The following is a 26,996-nucleotide window of genomic DNA, read 5'->3' as shown; positions in this document are numbered from 1 at the left end:
CACCTTCAGGATGTTTTCTTGCTCTCCACAAATTCTTGGCTCTACAAATGTAAGAACTCTTCAGGAATGTGCAGAATTTGAAGCAAACTCCTAAATATAACTATATGTCACTTAAACAACTTTATTGTGCTTTTGGGCAAGAAAGTCATTCTGTGTCCCATTTCTTAATGCTTATATTTGGAAATGTATTTTGTTATGATTTTGATTCTGAATACCCAACAACTAATAAATGTATAAAGAGAGGAGTACTCTAAAATGCTTTTTATCTTTATTGTATAAATTGATAGGTACAGTTGTACCTACTGTATCTCTTCTCTAATTAGAGGTGGCACATGGACTGGCTCATTACTTCTGTCTAATGAGCCGATCCTTGTGCCACCTCTCTAATCAGAAAAGAGATAGGTACAAAATGTTCTTATAAAGTTATTATAAATCATTCTTTTTTATCAAAAAATTAAGTCACTGCCCTCTATAGCTTTGTCCAGATCCAAGATGGTTTCATTCAGGAGGAGTAATTGTGCAAGAGAGATCTCTGTGTGCTGTATTAAAGGTGCTTTCATGCAATGCAAAGCTGCCTTTTGTTCAACAGGATTTGATTATTTACTTGTAGTATATTTTCTTAGGTTTAGAGCAATTTGTTGGAAGAATGCAAGACTTTCGATTTTACCCAGTGGCACTTTCAAACAGGTAAAAAACAAACAAACAAACAAAAAACACCTTTCTTTTTTTTTTTTTTTTATATATATATATAAAAAAGAAGTGTGATAACGAGAGAATAAATGACAATATGCTTACTTCCCTGAGTATGGTGTTTTTCATATGTTTCCTTTAAGTGATTGCTTCTGATGATCTAGTTTACTGGACATCATTTCAAACCTGCTTTTTAGTCTAAAAAGTCTTGAGTTAAAATATTTTTTAACATTTTGCTTTTGAAATGTTGCTTAAGCATATGTAGTGAAACTCGGTATTAAATGTATGCTTTCCTTGCTGCCGTTGTCCCTGTTACAACCTGACTTAGCAGATGTTCTAGCAGAGACTAGATCTAGTTATTAGATTTCAATAAGCATTCTGGTGTTATCAACTCAACATAATTCTGACATTATAATGTGTTCTTAGATCTGTTAAATGAGACTTGTCAAGCTTCCCCAGAGCTTCATGTAAGCTGTGGGCAATTTCTTCCATAAAGTACTTCAGACAGGGTGCCCCTTGTATTGCCTTATTCTCCAAAAGAAGGAATAAAGCCTGCTATGTTCCCAGCTGGGCAGCATCCTTATGTCCTTGGCTTCTGGACAGTTGTCTCAAATTGTTTAGCCCCTGCAGCAAGGCTTACTGGTAAGCAGACCTCTCTGTCATGGGTTTCAGTGAGAATCTGCAGTTGTTTGTCAAGTGCAGTCTTTATTCCCACCTTCTCAGAAGCACTCACGGAAAAATGCCTCAGTCTCAGGGGAGAGGAAGAGAAGAGAGATGGCCAGCCCCGTTTACACCAGTCTAAAACTAGTAATTCAAAGGAAGAAGAGGACAGGCAATCCAGCTAGTCAACATGCTGGTTTAGTGGTTGACAGCTTGGCTTCTGTGTTTAGTGATTCCTTTCCTCTAGCTTTCTCATGGTATCAGACATCCATGCATGGTATTCTTGACACCCTCCCTGCCCCCCAAGCCCCTATCCCAAGAGGCTATTGTCTTAATTCTTCATTGCTTTCTATATTAGATTGTCCCCATAAGCCTCCAATGACTTTGCCAGCTCAGCCCATGCAGCCCTGGGCCAATTGCTTTGACATCCTCCATCCCTGAGGCCAAATTACAGTTGCCACTGCAATTTCTGTTGCCCTCCAGCCTCCCTTCCTAGTGTGTTACACAGAGATGTTACCTTTGTTATCCAACTCATGCTGGATTAATCTAGTCAATTCAAGCTGGCCAGAAAAAGTCAGGTCCTATTAGTCTGTGTGGTGCTTCTGGGTAGGCTAAGCTCAGCGACGCTCGTGAACGCAGGCCTTAAGGCTACTTAATGATAGTCTTTCAATAAGATGTAGAGCAGTTTCCTAGGAGCTCACATGTCTGCAGGACATTGCAATGAGCTGATCTCCTGTGAATTTAAAGTATTAATACGAATCTGAATTCCAAATTGCACAAAAATCTTGTTGGTTGTATATTCTTTCAGAGCAACACTTGTCAAATCCATTGAACTACAATTTAAGTCAGTGAAATGAACACAGTTTAAAAATTGAAAGATAGGTATTTTAACAGTGTTAAGAACTAGTGATGCAGTTTTATATCTGCAAGTAACTTGGTTCAAAATGTTTATGTGGGATAAACGGTGCACGCAAGTCCTACTTGCATATGAATTAATTTAAGTTTATGGCTGTCTGAAAGATCCTGTTACTTTGTATTTATAGCTTAATGAGTATATAAAATTATGTTCCTCCTAGAAAATAGGGACATGGGAAAATTAGTAATTCTTATTTTAAAAATTTCATATCTTCTGGGCTCACACCAGAACCTTTTACACCAGCGATGAGCAGATCAAGGTTTAGCTAACCACCAGCCCATGTCATTCATCTGTTCATCTGCCTGTCTACCTATCTACCTACCTATTTTTTTGGATAGCTGGTGTCAATGTGAACTGAAGTTATTTAATCACTTTGATATAGGCTGTAAGAAGCTACTAGGATGATCCCAGACTGGGGTAGTCAAATCAGTGGACATGTGTATTAGAGTTGCTTAAAGGGAAAATATTTTTATCTGTGTTGTCTATGTGTAGTTTGATACTTCTCAAGCTGGTCTTTCTGGAGGGTTTGAGGGAGAACATTCAATTCATCTGTGGTTGTGCCTCATAATATGCCAATACTATGGTTATACTTCAGAACGGTGTCCAAATCAGTGAATGGAATCAGACGTGATGCCATAATAAAATATTGATAAGAGTTTTTCACATTTTTTCTCTGTGCATCTAGGGCTGGATTAATTCTATCTAGGGCTGGAATAATTCTATCTATCTTTAGATATCCTAGGAAGGAACTTTTTTTCCCTCATCTCTGTATGTCCGTGGAGCTCCATATAATGTGGTCTGGAGCAATGAAAACAAGTCAGAGCACTTCTTCACACCTGTGAAGATGCCTGCTGCTTGCCATTGATTAAGTAGGGACCCTGGGTGGCCTGATTCCTAGATGATTGCCCCATTTATGTGAGATGAAACCAGGCCTTAGGGCTTCTAGAGTAATCTAAGTTGAATTTTGTTTAATCTATGAGCCTTGAGGCACAAAGTGGCACTTGTCATTTTTTATCATGTATGTAATTGCTTTTTTATATGCCGTGACAGAGACATTTTGGAAGTATTCTCTGGAAAATTTCCTCATCTGCATACCCAATCCGAGTGCCGCTGTCCTGGAAGTCATCCCCGGGTACACCCCTTGATACAGAGGTACTGCATCCCTAATGGTGCAGATGATACTACTAATGACAGAGTGCTGAGGCTGGATGCAGAAGCCCATCCTCTGTATTACATCAACGATGATGACATTGGGACCACCTGGATTTCATCTGTGTTTGCTAATACTGTAGGTCTAGATCATGGTGTTTCTATCACAATAGACTTACAAAATGGACAGTATCAGGTAATGAGAAGATTGCATTTGCTATTTATTAAATTCAAACTAGAAAGATATTTCTTATGTACTTTAAAATTTGGGGGAAATTCAGATCTTGTGCTTTAAGATGCATAAGATGTCCCCATTAAGGGGACAGGAAGAAAACTTCCATTATCAGCAGGAAGTAATGCATTATTGTTATGGAGTCTTTTTTTTTTATGTGCCTTGTCTGTTCCAAGCAGTAATCTGGATCAGATGTAACAGAGTGAATATATGTATGAAGACACCAATATTTAGAAATTGGTTGCTGTCTTTTAACTTGACTTTTGTAAATTTCAGCTTCAATTTTAATATCTATTAAAATATTAGATGCACATTGTATGAGTTCTGATAGGAAGCTGACTGAAGTCACATGGAATTTAAAAAAATCTGTGTCACAGTCTCTTGTGTGGATATTCTTGAGGTGGTGTTTAGCCAGTGGGGGTGGTGTTTGAGCAGTATGGGAGGAGATTCCTAAAGATGCTACATTGCAACCTAACACTTCACTATGCTGCTGATGGCAAACATCAGGTAGTCTTGGAAGGAGGCACTCATCGGTAGTGGAGCTGGATTCACAGTAAGGTCTCTACCGACTTGCCATGTATTTTGACAGAAAGGAGTCAGGTTAATGCTTCAGTTACTAGTAATGCTTATTCTACCTAGCTTTTTTTTTTTTTTTTTTTTTTTTTTTTTTTTTTTTTTCCCTTATTTGTCATTAATGTGGAAAAGGTAAAGAATATGATGGCAGGTTTTGGCTGCACAAGGACCATTATTTAAAAGCCAGTTCAGATATATGTGAAATTTTAAAATTGGCTTATTTGACACATACAAATTTCTACATAAGCAGCATACTTGAAGTCTTCTTCAGCACAACACAGGTATCAGATTGGATTCCAAGCTGAAAATAGGAAGATTGCTTTAAAAAATAAAAATAAAAAATACTTTTCATCAAACAAACAGCTCATCAAATGTTTGCCAATACAAGGCTATGCTCTTCATTTTTGCCAAAATCAATATTACAGTAACAAATCATGGACTTGGCTTTGTAGTACAATTTCAAATGGTCTTCAAGAAAAAATGAAGAATTTTGATGCAACAGCTCAGTTGCTCTGTAATAATGTCTGAGAGATCAAAGAACTTGTTTAACAACAAAAAGGTTTGTTTGTGTTTAATTTGGAATGCATGGACTGAAATATTTGTTCTTTTCCCGTAAGTGATAAAACAGACTATATTGTCACATTGAAATAAAAATTAGTGTTTATATTCTCATTGTTTTACAACACAGTCATTAACATCAGTTCATAAATTTATCTTCTTGTAGGTATTCTACATTGTACTGCAGTTCTTTAGCCCACACCCTGAAGCAATAAGAATTGAAAGGAAAAAAAGAGATGATCTAAAGTGGGAAGACTGGCAATATTTTGCTAAAAACTGCAGTATTTTTGGAATGCATAATAATGGATCTCTGGAAAAACCAGACTCCGTCAACTGTCTCCAGCTTCCTAGGTATGAGTGGGTATTATCTGCATAATACAGATGCTTTGAACAGGTAACATCCTGACACAATTCATTTCCATGTCCGACTGAGATAGAATCTTTTAATTTGGTATAATCATTTATTATAGGCTGCTAGGGATAATAAAAGATTCCAAATCTGACCTTTCAATTGAAGATCACCAAAAGGTCATCTGTCACTTTTATCAGATTTCAGACATGGAGGAATGTGACACAGTTGACTGTCTTATTTTTGAGTTAGATTTCTGAAATTTTGTATGCTTGTGTTTTGTGGGACTATTATTGTCAGTAGAACTACAGAACACTGAGATAAAGAGTGAAGGAAGGTACTGATATAATAGATTGGTTGTAACTATCTAGTGAATATGAATGTATTCCTTCTGATGTCTGAGTATGCAAGTTGGACTGGAGCTTAGGACAGAAGGCAAGCTTAAGAACAAAATCCAGTCATTCAACCTTACTACTAATCAAGCAAAACACATGAGAAATGGGTTGAAAGATGTATCTTTAAGCTTTATTATCTTTCTAAGCAAGAACCAAAATAAAATCTGGGGGAAGGTCCAAGAAAAATCGTTACATTTCAGAAACATGTTGCAAGCCTTTTTACTAGACAACATGTGCAAATTTAAAATTAAATGTTTATAACATATATATTTAACATTTATACATAAATGCATTTATAACACTTATACATAAATATAGGAGATAACACATATAGTACATAACTAATATATATAGTTTTGCACACACGTGCAAACATATATATATATTTAAATCCATACCACTACAGATATTCAAATGTGTCATCTCTTGCCCGATTTCAGGTGTCAGTCAGTATTAGCCTTGTTTGGTACTCAGCTGGAAATCAGTCAGAAAATACAGTACCAGGTGCTGTAGGCGTTTTGCTTTTTTGCTGTTTCACTTCTGCTGCCTTCCTAAGACTTTTCAAGTGTCAGCATCTTTGTCTGTTCTCCAGGAGTTCAGTATTCTGAGGAGAAGAGCATTAGGTCATCTGAGTTACACCAGTTTTCAGCAGGGAACTTTAAGCTTTATTGCTGATCTTTGGAGCAGAGGATAGAGAAGAAGGGAAATCTTTTAAGTAAGCCAGTCATTCTTTGATAAATAACCCAAATTATGTGTTTTGCCCTATTCAGTCCAGAAGTATGTGTATTTATATTTTCTAAAAAGAAGAGTTAATTATGAACTGTTTCCATAAATGTTTTATGAGTGACATTGTTTCTCCCCTTCAATCCCCTTGTAAATGATGATAGGAAGTGATATGAATGAGTGATTTTGGGTTCGTCTGATGTGCAGAAAACTTAGTTTAAAAGATAAACATCACCTGCAAATGGTGAGTATTCAGTGTACTCAAAGAGGAGTTCACCCTGTAAGTGCTGAGATAGGTGTCCAAGTTCTGTCCTAGTTTTAGACACAAGTGTGCTTGTATCCTTCTGGGCAGAACTCCGTTAGATGGCACAGAGGGCAAGTGACTTTGGCTTTGAAATCCTTGCCATGGCTCAAAGGTTCATAGTTTTCTGACCACATTAGTTAGTGCCTCATGGGCATTTTTGTAATCTTGAGGAAATGACAGTGATTAAGGTTTGTATTTCTACACCTTGTACCATGTCTGTAAGTGACTGCAATACCTCAAAGTATAACCGTTTCTGTATGTTTTTAATGTGTTTAGCCAATAAATAATTAACAATGTGGGCATGTTAATTATGTTACTCATCTGAATGAATTCCTTATGTAGTTCAAGCATAGCTCATGTTTTTTAGAGACAATTTTTTTTTTTTAATTTAGTGTAAAAGTCACTTTATCACTTGCACTTTATTCATATTTTGAAGTTGCCTTTTAGAGGCTTTACCTTCACTTGGAAACTTAAAGTCTGGAGAACAGAATGGCAAACAAGAAAACAGACACGTAGAGGGCATTTCCTTTCCCCTGCTTGAATACTAGAAACTAGACTAGAAACCAACTTGCATAAGAATTTTCCTCAGAAAAATAAATAATTATTATAGCATGGAGAACATCTCTGAGAAAGCAGATACTGAGGGATGGAATCTGTAAAATATGTGAAATTTTGATTTTCATTTGTTTTCCTCTTTGTTATTTAAACAGATTTACACCATACTCCCGTGGTAATCTAACCTTTAGTGTTCTTACTCCGGAACCAAATCACCGACCTGGTTATAATGACTTTTACAATACTCCATCTCTCCAAGAATTTGTAAAAGCTACACAAGTGAGGATTCATCTCCGTGGCCAGTATCATACTAATGAGTCTTGGGTAAATTTTAGGCACAGATACTATGGAGTTAATGAAATTACAGTCAGTGGAAGGTAGGTGTTACTATAACTCTTCCACCCCACTCATCACTGCCTCCAACTACTAAAGCTGTATTAAATATGTAATTACATGCCTAAAATTTCTTCAAGTTGTTCTGCTTTTACATTTATGGGTGAGAAGGGAATTTGGTCTGAAGCAGTGCATCAATTTTGAAATTACTGGTATGCTGATTTTTTAAACATTTCTTCACGCATTATTTTAAAATTAATTATACTTATTACACAAATCTGTCAAAAGCACTCCTTTCCTTGGAATTATCAATGCCTCTAAGCAAAGACTTATGATTGAAACCATGGTTTATGCTTTATTTAAGTAGCTCTTCCAAGTTTCATTATAGATTCCCAGACATGGCAATTTTAACAGTTTTAATACAGAGCTCATTCTTTGTTTTAGCTGCAGTTTTCCATTTAAAACTGGGCAGCTGTCAGTAAAAGTGTTACATTATCTGTGACTGACAACTTCATTGTATATGATGTGTGCTGTCTTGTGAAAGGACTAATTACGCCCTGTAAATAACATGGAAATTTGGCAATGAAACAGTTTCCAAGAAGCATATGGTGCAGATTTTTGTTAATAAGTGTTATTTCTGAAATTATTTTGGTAGAGATCATTTTGAGAGAAAGCACCCTATCAAAGGTAACATTTACCTTAAGCTCTTCTACACTAGTAATGTTTTGATTATTGATTTAGATGTGTCATGATAATCCTTTTACTACAACAGCTACAATTTTGGTGATTGTGTCACAATAAAATAATTTCACCTGTAGCTTGCAAAATGATATGATGCCTCCAGAAAAGCAACCCTTCAGGTGGAGTGGGGTGATTATTGTCTTTTAACTAATAGTTTATGAATATTTTATTTTAATAAGACCTAGACATTTTAAATTAAATCAAATAATCTAGACAGTTATGCTTGATATGGTTAAGATTGCTTGAAAAATTATAGCCACACTGTAGGGCTTAATATTGGAAAGAAATACCATTTTACAAATGCATATTATATACTGAAAGTGAATATGTTTTCATTAATTTAACATGTTTTCATTACATATTACATAAGGCAATGGTAGCTCTAATGCAGACTTTTTTTCTTCTTGGAAATCAATTCTTGATACTTACAAATGTGTTCAATTAAGTCTTTTTTTTTGTAGGTTACTGCACTTTTAAACATTGTCTTCTGTGTTTTATTTGTTCTTAATAAAAAATGGACTATTTTAAAAAATAAAATTATATTCATGACATATATTGTTGTAGAGATGTGTTTCACATATTTGATTTTTAATTCACTACCTGTTCTTTCAGGTGTAATTGTCATGGCCATGCTGATAATTGTGATACAGCTATGGAACCATACAGATGTCTGTGTGTCAAGGAAAGCTATACAGAAGGAAATAATGTTAGTGTCTCATCCACTTCACCTATGAACTGCCTCAAATCTGGGATTTTAGGCCTGGGAACGTGTGCGTGCGTATGTATGTTACTGTCGTCCTAGCCAATACAGAATATTTGGGCTAAAATTGCCTAATCCAGCGGAAAACAGTAACAGATTTACCTTCTTAGACTTGGACCATTTGTAGATAGCAGTCTATCAGAATTCAGCTAAGAATGCATTCTTTTAGTACAGTTCTTTTTAAGATATATCTAAGGAAAGGTTAAAACATTTTAGACTTGATTTTAAATGTCTTCTGCTCAGTTAAGAAAATACTGAGACTTGCCTGTACATATTTATTTGGAAGTCATTCTCCTGGGGGATCTTACTGAATATTTTGATTTAAACCAGGGATTTGGATAGTGTTGTTTAAGAACACTGAAAATTGAGTTTTGATCTTATTTACTTAATGACAGGAAATGCTGATTACCCATACTTTTTACAGTTACGTATGACATCTGGTTGTCCTTAAAATAATCATTCATAGCAACATGATTGTTCTAATAAAAGAACAAATTTAATATTACTTTTTAATGCACTGTTTTCAGACGGTAGATATTAAGGTTAATCTCTTCTTGGAACTAGAACTTAAAGGCCATATTTAAGAAAAAATCTAAGTAAAAAATCTAAATATAATCTAGAAAATACATTCTTACCACTGCTGTGCTCTTAATAACAGTATTTCTCAATAATGAGAGATTTAGTGAGGTACAGTATGTAGCTGAAACTTAACAAATTGCAAAATTTTAATTTTCCTAATTTTATAAGTCTTGGTCAGAGAGAATCAATATGGGGATTTTAGTATAAGTCATGGTTTTCTAGAGAAATATGTAGAGGATACCTTAGGATAATGATGCCAGATTGTACTTAATTTCTGAAACAGAGTGGTTGACCTCTCAAGAGGAAAGCCAGCTAATATAAATGTTTGTCGTTTATTAATAATGTAAACGTAAATTATGTAACCTTTGTATGTGTTGAAAGATTTTTACATACAACTTAGCAAAACCAGAACCATGATACATAAATTAAGAAAATATCCTCACAGAAAAGTTTCTGTCCTTAGATTAAATGAAAAGTGGTGCAAAAAGGGCTCTTGGGACCTAAAAAACATAGAAAATGGGGTTTTAGATGTGTGTAGAGAGAGATGGTATCTATGAGAAGGGAAAGGAAAAGTACCAGGGACTTGCTCTGTGATGTTGCTGTAGCAAGTGCTGGTGAGAAGACTAATGATAACAGAAGGCCTTATTTGGTTGAAAAATTAGAACAATTGCTTTTGCTCTTTTTTTTTTTTTTTTTTAATTTTAATTTTCTTAACGAAATGCATTAAATAGTTTCCTGTTTAATATCCAAAGAAATATTGTACTTGTAACATGTTTTCCTTGATTATAAGTACAAAGTTGGGACATGACATTGCATTCTTGTGGTCAGTCAGTTGTCCACCAGCACCCCCGTGGTTCTTTTCTGACAGGAGATTATAAATTACCATATTATTTCTATAATTGCTAGCTTTAGTGCATATCATACAGTTTATAGCAATCATATTGCATTTTGTGAACTGGCAAATACAGTTTTTCTTTGCTCTGTGATGAAATCGATTGTCATTAGATATGGTGGCTTTGAGACAGGGCTCTGAACAGTTTAAGCACAGTTTAATAAAGCAATACTATAAACTTTAAATTAGTGAGTTGAACGTGGGAAGCCCACACACACTTTTCTCCATTAATTCAGAACAAATAAATTCCTGTACAAGTCATTCTTGTAGTAATACAAAGTCAGTGTCAACTTTAAAATGATGTATCAATTGAGTTCTGTGCTTGCTGCATTATCTGCTGATACCTGTGAATATTTTAGCCAAAGACATTTCAGTGTTTCCACCATCTTTAATACTGATAACAATTTATCTTTAAAAAAAAAAAAAAAAAAAAAAGAAAACATGAGTTACATCAAAGAACTGAATCCCATGATCCCATTGAATGCTGGATTTCTGTCATGAGTAGGTTGTATTCCTTGCTGCATTTATGGCTGTGGGAAATAGGCTTTCTAAAAATGAAGAAGCTGTTTCAGAATAGCAACAGTGGTAACAAAGGAGAAACTATGTTTAGGGGAGAAAAACAAACAAACAAAAAAACACAGAGCCAAGCAGTCTATGCTTGCTGGGAGAGATGAAATGTTAATCTGAGTGTATGTGATATTGTGTTTAGGATCATGTAACTTTTTTTTATATGTACTTTTCTATTTTCTTAAACTGAAATGTATAAAATAAGATCTGCAGTCAAAAAGGGATTTACACAGAAATTTGAAGTTTTTAGAAAGGTCAAATTAGAAATTAGTTTTTAGAAGGGTCAAATTAGAAAAAAAAATCAAACTGACAGTGTCTCTTTAATTAGAACACACATTGTGAAATGTTTCTTTGTAAGGATTAATTATAAATATTTAATAAATCTGGAAGTTCACCAAGCACTCTGCAGGACTGTTGTGAAAATAGATATATGTTGTGAAAATAAATATATTTTAATGATTTATCTGCTTTATCAGATATTTTCTGTCATTGTTAATGGGTTATTCCAGTGAGTGTCATTTTTGATTTGGTGTATGTGCATTGTAACTATAATTTCAATGCTTGAGTTAATCATATTCATTCAGGTTAGAATAAGGATGTTGTTTAATTATTTTTCTCATTCTGTAATGTCAGTATTGCCTGAAGATGAAATAAAGAAGAATTAGTAATAAAATAGAATAAGTATTTGCAAATATATCACTGCTTTGCATTTTACAGGAGATTTAGATAAATTCTAAACATCTTCAATGTTTTGATTTTCATAAGGCAAATGTTTAAGGCAGAAACAAAATCGATTATGTTTTTTGACTAACATGTTTTTTTGATTAAAACTGCTTCATAGGCTTATACCTGTGTTTTTCAGGCTCCCACTCCAGTGAAGTTAAGAATTTATATTGAATGTCAGTTAAGAATTTGGTGAAGGTACTTTATAAATACAAACCTTCCTTTCAGAAAGGGTGGCAAATATTTGAGAAGAAATTCCACCATGAACAGTCTTTTAACTTTCATCCTGTGCTAGAAGTCAGTCACCACAACTGAGTGGGTATAAGAAAAAAAAAACAACACTTTATTTTTTTTTTAGAGTATTTTGGGCCATAAATATGAGATCCCTTAGCAAGTTCTTAACATATGGTAGAGTCTATCCTTGTCACATTTACAATTAATATAGCTAAAATTACGGTATTAAATTTATTTGGCGTATACATCTGGATAGTTGTTGCACAGCAAAGTGCAACAGGAACTGAAAACTTACATAGTTTGTTAAAGTGAAGATCTTAGTTTAATTATTTTCATCACTGTTTTATGAACTCTTTAACTTATGAAATGGGATTTTTTTTTTTTTTTTTATCCTTTTAAGTGTTCTGTTTTGATGAAGACCTGATGTTGGAATGAATTGTGAGATAATAGGAAAAAGGGAAGGGAATGCTTAAGAATGACTTGAAGAAGTTAAGGGACCAGATTTGGAAAAAAAGAGGAGGTAAATCCTCATGGAACTTCTCTCTCATCTCATGAGAAAAAATGTTCAGCTTCATTTGGTTTGTTCTGAAAATGTCTTGCCACTACTTTGGGAAATAGTTCAGCCTTATAGAAATGGAAACTGGGCCATCAAGAGTAGAGTCCTATAACGTTTATATGCAAAGACTAATTTATAGATGTGAGTATATGCTCTAAAGCTTCCCATGATGTGATATAAAAAGTTGGAAAGAGCACATGAAAAAATAGAGCAATCAAACAAGGTTAGCCTTTCTTTACAAACTCAGAACCTCCTTTAAATTGATCTTGAAGAAAGGTAATAGAAAATTTTTATATAGTTATAGAAATCTTAATAAGAGACAGTAGAATTTAAAAGAAAGAAAACAACTCTGATACATGCTTGGAAAAGGTATGAATGGATGTGAGAGTGTGACTGGATACAGAAAAGTCTTACGAGTTTCCTGTGTAAATAATTAATGATATTAAACATCTGCTGTCTGAAAATTGGCATTGTTGATTTACCAAATATCAGATAACTAAGCTCTTTTATGTTGGTGCAGAAGAAACTATCTAAATCTTAGTTAAAGTTCAGCCTGTATCATCATGTCAGGAATTGATACATAGTACCTGAGGAGCTATAAATATTAACTAAAGTAAGTGGTCACTTGATGACAGATTTCTAGCTTACAGAAGGAAGCAAACTATTAAAAACAAAAACAAAACAACAACAACAACAAAAAAAAAACAAACACAAAACAAACAAACAAAAAACAAACAAACAAAAAACAAACAAACAAAAAACTTTTTGGTAAGCTCTGTGCCATAATTTATGTATAAAGAGAGGTCTGAAGAGAAAGCGGTTATATCAGAATAAAATGAAAAGAAATAAAACAGATGGCTGACTGGAGTTTTAGAAAACTAGACAAAAAAAAAGAAAAAAGAAACCTCATCCAGTAGTAGCATGCCTTAAAACTTTGAATGACTTCAGACATGCCTGTGGAAGTTATGCGTTTGTCCATGAATCCATCCTTAGAAAACTGGTGTAATTTCACAGTTCAGAGATTCAGGCTTCTAAAACAATTGTGTACAAGCATTGCTGAAATAGTGAAAGAACTTGATCCTGTCTCAGATACTTTGTGATTTGTTGCACTGGTGATGACATGCCAACGGAACTGTGAAGTAGTCATTACCCCTTAATACAGTTTCATTTGAGGTTCGTAAGTTTTACTAAATAAGAGATATGATGTCATAGATACCATCTAGCATTATGGCTGTCATTGTTACTTCTCAGAAGTTTAGAAGGCTGTTCCAGTCTGAAAATGATTTTCAGCGGCTTATCCACTCTGTAGGATATGTATTTCATTTAATGTGAAGGAAAATTGAGAGACAAGTGGGCTGGTGCTTCTCTGTTGATGAGGGTAGCTGTTGTAAGTCATAGTGGCGTGTATATTTATTGAATTTGTATGACTTGTACTGTATTCCTTGTGAGTGCCAAGTGATAGCCACTGTTTTTTTTGTGTTCTGTTGCTGGCATTCAAAATGGCAACTCTTACGTTGTCAGTTAAGTTCTTTACCAGCCACTTTGCCATTGCAAATCAGCAGTAGTATCTTTTCTCCAAATGCTACAAATGCTATTCGGCATATGGTATTTGTAAACCCTCTTTAAAGGACTGCACTTAATTTCTAAAGTCATTAGAAATATCTTTTCAAGGTACCCAGAGTGTTATGATATGACCCTGAAATACTTTAAGACTTCCTTCATTTCTGCTCTGCTGTCTTCCCCAGGTGGTTGGAGTCATTTAGAATGTTCTAGCTTTTTTTTTTTTTTTTTTTTTTTTTTTTTTTTTTACCTACTCAAACCTGGCTTTTTGAGTTTAAAACCTCTGGGGAGTTCACAAGACACAAATACAGTTCAAAACACTGGCTAACATGCTTTCTTGACAAGTAGTCAAATGCTGAAATAAGGATGCTGTGAATAAGCCATGAGGAAATTCAGACAACTGTTTTGAGAAGAGGACTAAGCTACACTGGAATAGATATTGCCTAGAAGCCATACTTATTTGTTTAATGAAGCTTAATGTAGTGAAAGCATGCTGTCTATTTGGGGTACAGACTGGGATCTTGTAAGAAGGAAAAAATAGTATGTGATTAACTTCCTTATTATAGTCAACATTTATGGGGCAGCTTGAAGAAACACAGATGGATGCTGCATGAAACAGATTTTTGAAGACAGCATAGTCTTCCAAAATGTCTGAGAAGGTGGCATTTTAATTTTGATAGCACATCTCACTTCAGCAGATTTTTAAATCTGTGTACAGATAATGGCATGTATATTAAAAAAGCATATACAAAGTATAATATATGTTATACGTTTGTACATATACTGGTTATTGCAACTCAACATTGACTGATGGGTATGATATGGTAACTCCTACACAGATTAGGAAAAAAAAAAGAATAAATTCTACATAACAGCGCTTTTTTTTTTTAAAAAAAAAAACATAACAGCGCTTTTTTTTTTTTTTTTTTTAAAAAAAAAAAAAAAAAAGAAAGAAAGAAAGGAAGAAAAAAAAAATGCCACCCAGAGATAAGCAGTTGGATAGAAAATTTGTAAAGGTGGAGTATAAAGTACTGTTTGATAACATCTATTGTAAGCCTTAATTTATTGTTACCTTTGCCGTCTGAAGTACTTTTTGCTGTCTATCTGTTGAATATTTCTTCAGAGGCACTGTCCTCAGCATTCTCAGTGATTAATAAGGAACTTGGCATATAAAGCCTTTGTCTGAAGTTATTGGCAACCTTTACATAAATGTGACAGCTTTGGGAATTTTGATAAAGTAAGTTTTTTATCATAACTTTAGTCAAAAATACTGAATTCTGAATTCATTAGTAGAAATAAGTTTTTAATCGTGATTTTTAAGTAAAGAATTGGGCCAAGATAGCTAGGTATTTTGAACATATATCTTCAGATAATGTGTTTTCTTAGAAATTTGTTTTCACAGATGGTGACTAGTTCAGATACTATATATCAAAAAGATGTTTGTTATTGTCCATGGGAAAAGCCACATACTTAACATGTTTTCTGAAGGGAATGGATGTAACCGAGGATAAGGACATAAATGTTCTTGTGGGGTTTAGTGTTATCCTATGGAAAAAAAGAATGCTTTCCCAAGAATTAATATTTTTTGTTACTCTGCTTCTGGACCTTGTTCAGATTTATCAAAGGTTTTTGGGGAATTTACCTATCCATTTCACACGGTGGCCAAAAATTGTAACCTGAACTCTGTAGATACCTTTGAAAATCTCAAAAGTTATGCTTCGGACAAATGCAGAGTTGAGAATTGGTGAATGAAGGATTGTGACATATATATGAGAACATTGTAAAAAAAAAAGAAAAAAAAAAAAAAAGTTAAACACAGAAGGTCTGAAAGTTAAATGTGGTTTGTGTCCTGATAAAGGCGTGACAAACTCAGCAGGATGCATTAGGTGAATATAATTTTCTGTACCTCAAACATGGTAGTCACAATTTTGTGTCTTTAGAGATTTAACAAGATCTGAATTTCCAGATGTTAGCCTATGCTGAGTATCTGAATAGATTTTTTTTTTCCTTCTGTCCACCTTTTTTGATTTTAATTTGTTCTTAAAATAATTTAAGAAGATTAGAGATGAATTTATTTCCCTATATGCCTTCTCACTTCTTGTATTTAAGGTGTAGCACCAATATTTGTAATACGTAAATGGAGAAAAAGCAAATATCACAAACCATTAATGTAGAGAGTATAACAGTTTTCTTCTAAGTATAAAACAATGGTCTTTTTTATTTTATTTCAGTGTGATCACTGTTTGCCATTGTACAATGACAAGCCTTTTCGCCCGGGTGACCAAGTTCATGCCTATAATTGCAAACCTTGTCAATGTTATGGCCATGCAGAAAGCTGCCACTATGACTTAGCAATAGACCCTTTTCCTCAGGAATACTACAGAGGCAGTGGTGGAGTCTGTGATAACTGTCAACACAACACAGCTGGTAAGTCACAAAAATGAGAATTGATTTCTTGTTCTTTTCTTTGTTGTTGTCACTTTTGGGGTAAGTCTTGTTTCAGCTGAAATTAGTAATACGCAATGGCTGACATTCCAGAAAAAATTGCATGTATATTTATTTTTCAAGTGTCCAGGTAAAGCATTACTTACAAACAATAGTGCCATTATTTAATCTACAGGAAAATACTGCTTAAATTTAACTTAATCTTGTACAAAATCTTTCATGCAAAAGACATTTCAATTATTACAGTGTACTGTTTCAAAGCTTGTTCCGTTGCATGTGCTAGAGCATTTTAATCCAGAATATCAAGGCTATCCAATCAAACCAGTTTCAAAGATAAAATGGAAAAAAAAAAAAAAAAAAAAGTTGTCAACTTTAGCTCTAATGTCAGCTTCTTGCTTATTGAGTAAGGGTTTGCATTCAGTTTAAATAGTGTATTTTTGAATATTTTTTATTTTTAACATTCTTCTAACAGTCTTCTGTGTAAGTTTTCTTGGCTTTTTGTATTAAGGAGAAAAAAGGGAAAGTTTCAGGTTCAACAATAATTTTTCCGAAAAACATATAGGTATTTGCATGGCACAGCTTTTATATAAGTGTGGTATTATATAACAGATGGAAGTTTAATGGAGTAAAACATAGTTTGTAACAGGTTCATTGTTTCATATGCTCTGGATCACTAAATTGGCAGGTAGAGATGAAAGGTGCATTAAAATGGACGTCCTGAAAATTATAGAATTCTCTCAAAGGAATAGAGTCTTTAATTTTGAATTATACAGCTAATTTTAATGAATTGGAAGCCATAATGCATAACCTTTCCTTCATGCAGGAAGAAACTGTGAGCTGTGCAAGGATTTCCATTACAGACAAGCAGGTGCAGATCTTTCAGCCATTGATGTTTGCAAACCTTGTGACTGTTATGCAACAGGCACCAAAAATAAGAGCCTCCTGTGTGATAATGTAAGTAGCCTAAGTATATAATAATGTCAAAATGTTTTAATTAGATAATCAGTAAGATTACAAAGTATATTTAGATGGTAACTACTTAATAAAAATTGGTTAAGTTCAGCCTTTTCAAAAATAATAATTGACTAAAATTAGAGAATGAAAGCCAAATAAACACTATTTGAGACTTACCATTGCAGAGTTGTTCATCTAGACCAGCAACAGATATTAAAAATGATGTATGAATTTTCAGAATTGAATTTTAGTTTTGGAGTACTGGGAAGTACTAGTGCACTCAGTAATGTCAAGACATCCAGTTTTTACTATTTTTCAAGGTCTTGCTACTGTTTTAAAATTGTTAGCAGATTTCTACAATTCAGTCAATAAGATGATCCTGAAATGAACTAGGATTAAGATAGTTTTCCCTGTAATACAGACAAGAATTAATCTCCCATTTAGTTCCTAAAGTCCATTAAACAGAGATATGAACATATGAAACATACCAAGTGACACTGAAAAAAGAAAGCTGTCGTATGCTTTTAAAGTCTATGGACCTCATTGACAATAAAGGTCTGATCATAAGTCTAACTGTAGCTTTCAAAACACCTACTGCATGCCTGTTACAATAATGTTTAGTGAGAAGATAAGAATGATACATCATTGGGCTAAATCTAGATACATTTTATGAAATTTTGTTTGTGGATTTCCTTTGTGTATGGATATTAAAAGAAAACAACCAACCAAACAGGAAAACTCCCAAGACTGAAACCTTGAATATGCAGTAAAAATATGTTGTAGTTCATGTTCTAATTGCATATGTCCTCTTCGTTGCAAAAAGTTTTGTAGGGAATAGAGATGCAGTTGCTTCTTTGTCTGAAATGTATTTTAAAAACATTGTCAAGGGGAGTGAGGCAGAGCTTGATCTTTAGGGAGAAAAGATAGACTTTCAGATTGTTGCTACATTTCCTATCTCACTTTTTCTCAAAGTTGTCATAGAATTATGTTTAATGTTTTTTGTATGATGTACTTTGTTGTTATTTGCGTTTTATTACCAGCAAGCTTTTGTGGATACTGTTGTATTTTAATCCTTGCTGTTACAGTAGCACAAATACATGTCCAGTTAGACTCAGTGCACTTTCTAGGACTCACATGATATGCTGAGTGATATGCAAATTTACCACAATGTGTTTTGAAAAATATCCCGTGTTACAAACAAAAAATAATTTATAATTTTCTGTCTTCTGGAAATGACACTTTTTGCCAGCATCACAGAAATGAGGGGGAAAAAAAGAAAAAAAAAATATTGTAAAATGTAGATGCATAAGAACAACTTTTGTAAGGTATAGGGAAGACAGCAAAAGTTGATTTGCGTGTCCATGGTTTTTGACTAAATGTTAACCTGAAAAAATTTTAGCTGTGATTAATAACTAGTAGAGGAGTAGTTTACAAACTTAAGAAGTCATTAATTTGATAGTAAAATATATTTTTTAAAAGTTAATGATGAAGCTTGACTGAAAATATGAACTGGGAGATGTAACTGGAAAAATGGGGGAGACTGTTGCTCAATAAAGCATTAGTTAACTGCTGCATTAGCAGCAGTGCAGGGAGAAATGATTAAGAGGCATTAAAGAATAGATTAATAAGGCTGGGGACTAAAAGCTGAAATGAATTACATGAAATAGGAAGGCATCATTGAAGGAAGTATTTCCAAATTTGACCTGTGGAAGATAGAATCATAAGGAATGAGGACCCTATTCATGAAAATTAATTGTCACGTCACAATGCTAATTTTCAAGGAAATATGCCAAAAATGGTGCAGAGTACACTTTTACTGCATAATTTACCATTTTATGCAGTTCATCAAGGATTTTTTTTTTCCTGCAAAGTGCCACTTATGTCACTAAGTTCCGAGAGGTACAGAGTTTCAAAATTGATCCATAGAACCACAAAATAACTTATTTATTTCTCAAAAAATACTTAGTCATCAAACGTAACTAATATTAACATAGATAATTTACAGGATGAAGAGAAGAACTTACTGTAATACTGTTACTCCTATCTCAGTTCTTTGTTTTTGAAAACTTTATGCCTGCTCTATTCACCTGTTTCACCCTGTCCTTGGTAGGGGATACATGCATGTATATGGCATTTGTCACTCGCATAGGTTCTCAGTTCTCATACATCTGTAGATCATGTTGATTTACAGATTAGTCTGTAATATCATTTTGTATTTTAAAGTGCAAACTAATGTCATAACAACTTCAAAACAGTAACTTTACAGCTTATATCAATGAGAAGGACTTTAGAAGAGTGGCGTTGCAGCACATCCATGAGTAGTGCCTTACTCTTTCTGCAGAGAGTCCTATCTTGAGAGAGAGAGAATTGCTACAGCCTGTGAAATTTGTCCACTTTTGTGCTGGTTGTTGGCATCCAGTCGGTGCAGAAAAGATTTCTGTTGGTTGTACCCTCTTTGTGAACTTTTGGCACAAAATATTTCAAACCATCTGAAAGTCCAAATGAATTATATGAGATGCCTGCTTTATGAGACTGAAAGAAGAATTGGCTGCCTTCTTCCATTCTCCCTAACCATTCACACATGAGAAAATTCTACCAGAATACTGCTGATGTGATCATTCTTGCTCTGTATAGGGAGCTGGAGATTAATTTCTTTTGGCCCTTACACCACAATTCTTGACTCATTTTCCTATGCTGTTTTTTACCCAGTCTGCTCTACAAATGCTTACATATTCAATCAGGCACAGCAGTTTGTAGTCCTTTCATGATTCTGTTATAATATGCCATATATAATGGCATGAAAAAAGCACTCTTTTCCAAGGCATTTGTTTCTGGGCAGAGCTGAAAGTGCTGCTATTGCTTTTACTTAGTCTTTGGGAATACCAGTCTGAACTCAGTGAATTTAGACATCTTTCTTTACTCAACTTTTGTTGATCTTTTTCCTTTTTTTATTTTTATTTATTTATTTATTTATTTTAGTTTACTTATGACATGCAGATAAATATGTATCATGTACTTACTGGTGCAAAGAAGCTGTGCTTTACTGCAGAAGATATTGGCCAGAGTTTCAAATGTTTAATTACGTTGTGTCTGTGGTGGGTATATTCTCTCACGCTGCAAGAAAACCCTTTCTAAAGCTTAATGATAGTTACTTAAAGCTTAAATGATAGTTACTCCTTTCGCTGAGGCATGAAACGGAAACATAGATTTTGGTGTAATCAATTCAGCTTTTGAACAGGCTTCAGATACAACTTTTCTGTATACTTCATAAATATTGCTCTTTTGAAATTCTTCATGCATTTCCCTCAATTTTGAATGCTTTTTCTAAAGTATAATGGAAAATCTAGCTAGTATCTGTGTATGTATATATATTTTAAATCAATATAGATTTTTTTGATGGATATTGTTTCTGAGTTGAAAAATTCTTTGATTCCAAAATTTGAATGAGCATTCCTCTCTTTTCATTTTTCCACCTACATATTTTCAATCAATTTATTGTGATTGAAAATAAATAACTGAACTATAAGCTATAAAGGAAAGAACATCAGGTAAAGCAGCTAATTAAGGGCACTTCCGTCAACAGGTATACTGAACAGAAAAGGGAATATAAAGGATGCAAATGTGAACAAGTACTACATGTACTGAACTACATGTACTAAAGTACTACATGAACAGCTCATGTGCATACTGGCTAATGGAGACCACAGGAAATCAAGTTATGAAACACTGTTTTCTGAGTTTTGGATTTCCCTTCATGGAAGGGCTTTAATCTTACTGATAACATAAGCTGAAGGAGAAGGAGGTTTTTATGTCAAATAATGCCATGGCTTCATTTCTGAGTGGCTTTGCACCATGGAAATGCTGCTTTTCTGTGATATTTTGTCAAGTTATTTAGGGGAATTGGTCCCATTCCCCACCCTATGGAGTATCATGGGCAGAGGGAAAACACATCATTTTACATTTTGAGCAGTTGTAGTAGAAAGTAACTGACTTTTGAAAGTCATCTTAAGTGACGACAAGAAGAGAGTAGGAGAGTAAAAAGGAACTTCATTATTGTGGCTTATTCAATTTGTAGTTGCCAAAGCTGACGCTCCAAGAATATTCACAGGTATTTGGTGGTCAGACCATTAACCTATCTGTGTGAGTCAGCACATCCTACAGTTCTAATTTCTTAAACCAAATAAAAAGAAGACAGAAATCCTCAACCCTCTTGCTCCTCTCTTCCCAATTCCTGAGACTGCAGGCAATAGGATGCTGGGGTCCTTTCCAGATTTGTGTCAGGTTAGAAGGTAGTGAGAAATGTATGATTAGAATTTATATCAAGAAAGAAGAACATGGAAATTGGTGCCATTGCAAAGGCAGCAATGGCAGGCTGAACAGTGAGAATTTAGTGAAGGTCCTAAATATACCCATGGGTCTCCAAATATGAGCATTAGGTCATTGCCAGCTGGTTGAGGGAAGGTGCCTCTCTATTGGTCAAGAGTAAATCACAGAATCACAGAATTTCTAGGTTGGAAGAGACCTCAAGATCATCAAGTCCAACCTCTGACCTAACACTAACAGTCCCCACTAAACCATATCCCTAAGCTCTACATCTAAACATCTTTTAAAGACTTCCAGGGATGGTGACTTCACCACTTCCCTGGGCAGCCTGTTCCAGTGTCTAACAACCCTTTCAAGAGAGTTCTTGAATAGAATTCTCTTTGATTTTTTGATTCTAGATATGATGAGTTACATTAAAATGTCACCCAATTAAAGAATTCTATCAATGTAGTCTAAAGCAGCGTGAACTGTTATGTGCATGTAAAAGTTAGAAATCTTGAGTAGCCTGCTTCCTGATTAAGGACAATGATGTTATAGCTGTGATTTGTGCAGGAAGAAATTGCTTGCATACCTTTTATAACCATTTAGATTCAAGGATATGGGACTAATGCGTATTTCATACATAAATTATAAGTGACACAAGGGATTGTATGCTAACTCAGCATCAGTGATTTTCTGTATCAAATAGCAATTGTAATCATGAGGTCCCAAGTTAACCACAACTTGGTTGTAATGTTGTGCTAGACTCGTTTTCATAGTGAACAGTCTAAACAGGTATATTTTATAAGTTTGTTAGTACCAAGATGGTCACATTAATAGACAAGTTGTTTCCATCTGCTTACTGCTGGGGTCAGATACAGGCCTGTCAAGAGTAAACAACAGGAGAACAGATTACTTTCAACTCTTCTATAACCAGCATAATTAAAATCTATTTCTTTAAATGACAGATAGCTTTTGAAATGGGGAGTTAGAGGGGAGGGGAAAGGTCAATAATATCTCCAGTGCATCACTAGTGAAATCTTGGTTAACAAAATCTTTAAACATTAATTACTAACAGTATGATCAATGACACTGCAGTTTCCAGCAGTGGTTATAGAAGTGGTTTGTTCTACCTGTTTTGATGTAGATTTCCATGCTATAAAACCTGTGGCACCCCTATGTCTATATTATCAGAAAAATTTTTAATTTGAACAACTTTTTTTTTTTTTTTTTTGTAATAGTATCCATCGCCAAGCATTTCAGAGTGGTTCTGGATTATTTTAGTGCTTCTCTGTCTTTATAGAGAAATTAATTTTTTTTTTTCTGTATTTCCCAGTATTTAAGCAAAATTTTTCAATAACTAGACTAAGCGATTATTTTTCTTCCTAAATGCATGCAGTAAACAACCAATTTTCATAGGAACTTAAGAGTGCATGTGTGCCTTAATTTTGCTTTCCTCTTTTAGGTAAGTCTCCAGTTCTCTAAATCTATTTTCTGATTTTTTTTTTTTTAATACTTTTATTGCTTTTTAATGTAGTTTTTCTGATTTGTCTGTCATACCCTTCAACTACTTGATCTGAAGTGTTAACTTTCCTTTTCATGTCTTAAATATAATATTCTTTTTTTTGTACATCTCAGAATAACCCTTTTTCTGTTACGTTGTCATACCATTCGTATTTAATTTGTGGTATCACTTAGAGATCATGTTCTATGTTATGTATCTTCAATATTTCACTTTATTTCACTTTAGCTCTTTCATTGCTATTTGTTAAATTTTGAACTTCTATATTTACTTCACCTTCACTGATTTTAGAGAATTTGCACAAAGCATAAAACTGATTTTGAATATCAACCCACTGAGGGTGATCCCAGCACAGCATTGCCCACCCAAAGTGGGGCAGAGTCTCACAGCATCTTGACATGTCCAAGTGCTCAGAACAGGGTCCACTGACAGTCTCACACAAGGCAAAGTGATGAAACAGGTCCAGGGTCCATCCAGGGAGTACAGTCTGGAGCAGCAGGACATCTTGTGCTGGAGACATGCCTGCAGAGTAAAACTGAGGGGTCCATCCAAGAGACTAGGGATGGTCACAGCTGCACGCAACCTCAGGCAAAGTCTGGTTTCCAGACCTGACCTTATCTGGAGCTCCTGAGCCATGGGCAGAGGGTATGACTGAAGGCCCTAGGTGAGACTGCCCAGGGCTATTAAGGCTGGTTGGTGCAGTCTGTGACAGTGCTGGCCAGGCATCCTAAGCTGTGGGTGATCTGTGAGGTTATATGCATGTTCTCTATTCTGTCTTCAGAGTCTGCTAACAAAAATGTTGAAGAGCTGAGCACCCAGAAGAACCCTACAAAGCTTTACAAAGCTTCCCAGTTTTACAAGTACTTCTTTAAACTACTTTTTCTTTTTTTTTTTTTTTTTTTTCCCACCACTCCATCTACTATCTGTAATCTATTTCTTTTTCTCTAAGTTTCCACCCAGCTACTTGAAATATACAGAGTATATGAAAGATAAAATCTGTCCTATATAGGATGCATTACAATGGCATGTTTCCCTTACTGATATTCATGTCTACTTACAATGCTATACTTACAATAGAGGTCAGGGTTACATTGGAATTATATAATTGCAATAATTCTTCTGTATTTCAAACGCTAAACTTCAACAGACACCCTTCATCTTAATATCCTATATTGACAGGTGGCTAGCTGAAGAAGCAGAATGGCAAGGTTTCCTAGTAACTTATAGCTAAGGCATAAGCAAAATAGTCAGAAAATATTTGTGAATGCAATCAGAGGTCAGAGGCTCTTTTTTTCCAAAGACTTAGAAATCTGTAGTAAGGAAGAATTTCAATGGATTTTTTTTTTTTTTTTTTTTTTTGGTCTGGTACTTCTGTGAGAGATCCTCTAACCTGGCACATAGAAACCTATTTTCAGATCTGTTACAAAGCAATCTGATAAGCCTTCTGCTCTAATGAAAACTTTAGTTTCCAGCAGTTCCTCTAGCCACCATGAAAGTCTTTCACTTTTTTTAGAAGCAGGAAACTGTTTGACACTTGCACTTGTTACAGATGGAAAACTATTTGGTATATGACAGAATGAACATTTTTACAGAGAGTTCTCTGAAGGATTTCATTGGCTGGTTCCTGGGGAAAATTTGAATTATATTCATTTCTTGGCCAGTTATTTCTCCCTCATTGTGAAGAATTATATTTATTATTCTGGCATAATTTTTACCCTATTAAAGGAAAGTTTGGGGCATGCATTTTCTACATCTGAAGGTGATGAAAACTGCTACTACTTGTACTCTGTAATAGGTTGACACTTAAAACTATGCTGAAGATACTTGCTTCTCTTTGCATTCTGTAATCTATTCATTTCGCTTTTTGCATCAGGAAATGGCTGCCATCTGTTCACTATTAGCCTTGGCTTTATATGACTGTAAGAACAGCCATACTGGATGAAATGAGATTTTCATCTAGCACAGTATCCTCTCTGACAGTTATCAGTAAATAATGACAGTTATGAGTAAATAATTTATGGTTTTGGGACTGCATGAGACAGGAGTTTCATCTGAGTCCTCTCATTTGGTGTTCACCTATGTTCACCCATGGAGTTCATCCAACTCATTTTTGAATGAAAATTCAGAAAAGTGTAATTTTCAATGCACTTAATGTGCATAGCATAAGTTCTTTTTCATTCTTTAAAATTGACTTCCTGTTAATTTTTGTGGGTGTTCTTCTCATATTTTGAGAAATACTGAATATCCATTCTGTAAACCACTAAAGATTTTATAGACATCTACTCCCTTCATCTTAGTTATGTCTTTCCAAACTGAAAAGTCTCTTTTCATTTGTATCTTTACTTATTCTACTCACTATGCTATCTAACACTTTTATTTTAGGATGGATAACCAGAGATACCCATTTTAAACATTATTCAAAATGTTGATACACAATGGATTTTTATGACAGAATGACATTTTCTGTGTAATTCTCACTCCTTTTCCTAATAATTCCACTATTCCAAATGCCTTTTTTTTTAACTGTCTCATAGCTTTCATATCTTTTTAGGGGAGTATAGAGAAGCTTTAACAGCATGTTTCTTGGGTGGTAATAGCTAATTTTGGACTTATGTTCATTCCGGATGTTGCTGACTTAAATAAATGTAGTAGAATCATGTTTTTTTATTTTTTATTTTTCAAAAAATATATTAATCTTTTCCATTACATCAAACTCATGATTTAATTTTAAGTAATCTTATCTGTACAGAAAAGGACTGCTAGTCTATAGATCTCAGAAGCTCCCTTACAGCTGTTTTAGGAGATTGATGTAACTTTTATAATTTTATTCCTCTTTTACTGAGGCTGATTTCAGCAATTAATAACTCAGTAATTTTATATTTGAGTTCATCTAGGACTCTTCAATGATGTAGTCAATTTTCAATGGATCAGATTTTAATAAAATATTTTCCTTCTGACATTTCAGTTGGAGACCAGTCTTGAAAACTATTCCTAATACAGAACAGCTCTTTCACAGTGAGCAGTGGTGAAATGTTTTATGTTCTCTTTTGTGTCTGTATCTTCCCTGAATGCTATATGGAATCACAGAAACATCATCTGGTCATCTGCTCCAGCTTAAAGCAGGATTGTTGTCAATACCAGGTCCAGTCAGTCATGATTTTCTCTGTATGAGTCTTGAATACCTCTAGGGACGGAGATTCCACATCCCCTCTGGGCAATCTGTTACTGATGCTGCTCTTCCACTGTAATGGAAAAGGTCTGATGTCCAGTCTGAATCTGCCGTTCATTATTTATTGCTCTTGCTTGTTCCTTTGCTTCTGAAATTTGAAAGATACTTTTTTTTTTTTTTTCTCTTTCATACCTTAACCATGTTGCTTGTTAAAATATTTTTGTACTGCTTTATTCTGGTTTTAAAATTTGGTTCTGATTATTCTCTTAGTGAATTTTCTTACTGTGATTTGACTTCTACTTTTTGAAAGATTTGTTTTTGCATCTAATACTTTCATCCATATGATAGCTTTTGGAGTAATTTTAGTCTTTGGAGGTATGTGTTCTGCGTTTATGCTGAGTGCTAGAGATGTATCTTTCTACAATGTTTGCAACTGAGCATGCTATGATCACTCACTGAAAATGATTCTTTTATAGTTATTTATTAAATTAGTTTCTTTTTTCATTTAGTTGCTCAGAGTAAACTCAGTGTTCCTTTCATTTGTGAGTTCTCTGA

At 34.3% G+C, this 26,996-nt stretch overlaps 1 protein-coding gene across 2 annotated transcripts in view; it reads left to right on the top strand.

Annotated features, from left to right (window-relative positions):
* Positions 1-26,996, top strand: part of USH2A (usherin) — a 404,558-nt gene that overhangs the window by 53,810 nt on the left and 323,752 nt on the right. For both annotated transcript variants that reach the window (XM_068675985.1, XM_068675984.1), the window contains exons 5-11: positions 624-687; positions 3,317-3,611; positions 4,945-5,129; positions 7,260-7,481; positions 8,791-8,884; positions 16,281-16,476; positions 17,318-17,448. In XM_068675985.1, the coding sequence (XP_068532086.1) occupies positions 624-687; positions 3,317-3,611; positions 4,945-5,129; positions 7,260-7,481; positions 8,791-8,884; positions 16,281-16,476; positions 17,318-17,448 (1,187 nt within the window). The remainder of the gene's footprint in view (positions 1-623; positions 688-3,316; positions 3,612-4,944; positions 5,130-7,259; positions 7,482-8,790; positions 8,885-16,280; positions 16,477-17,317; positions 17,449-26,996) is intronic.

Source organism: Anas acuta, chromosome 3 (assembly GCF_963932015.1).
Source record: "Anas acuta chromosome 3, bAnaAcu1.1, whole genome shotgun sequence".
In the NCBI taxonomy this organism is placed as follows: domain Eukaryota; kingdom Metazoa; phylum Chordata; class Aves; order Anseriformes; family Anatidae; genus Anas; species Anas acuta.
The sequence above is the reverse complement of the archived record's forward strand: the minus strand, read 5'-3'. Positions and strand labels throughout refer to the sequence as shown.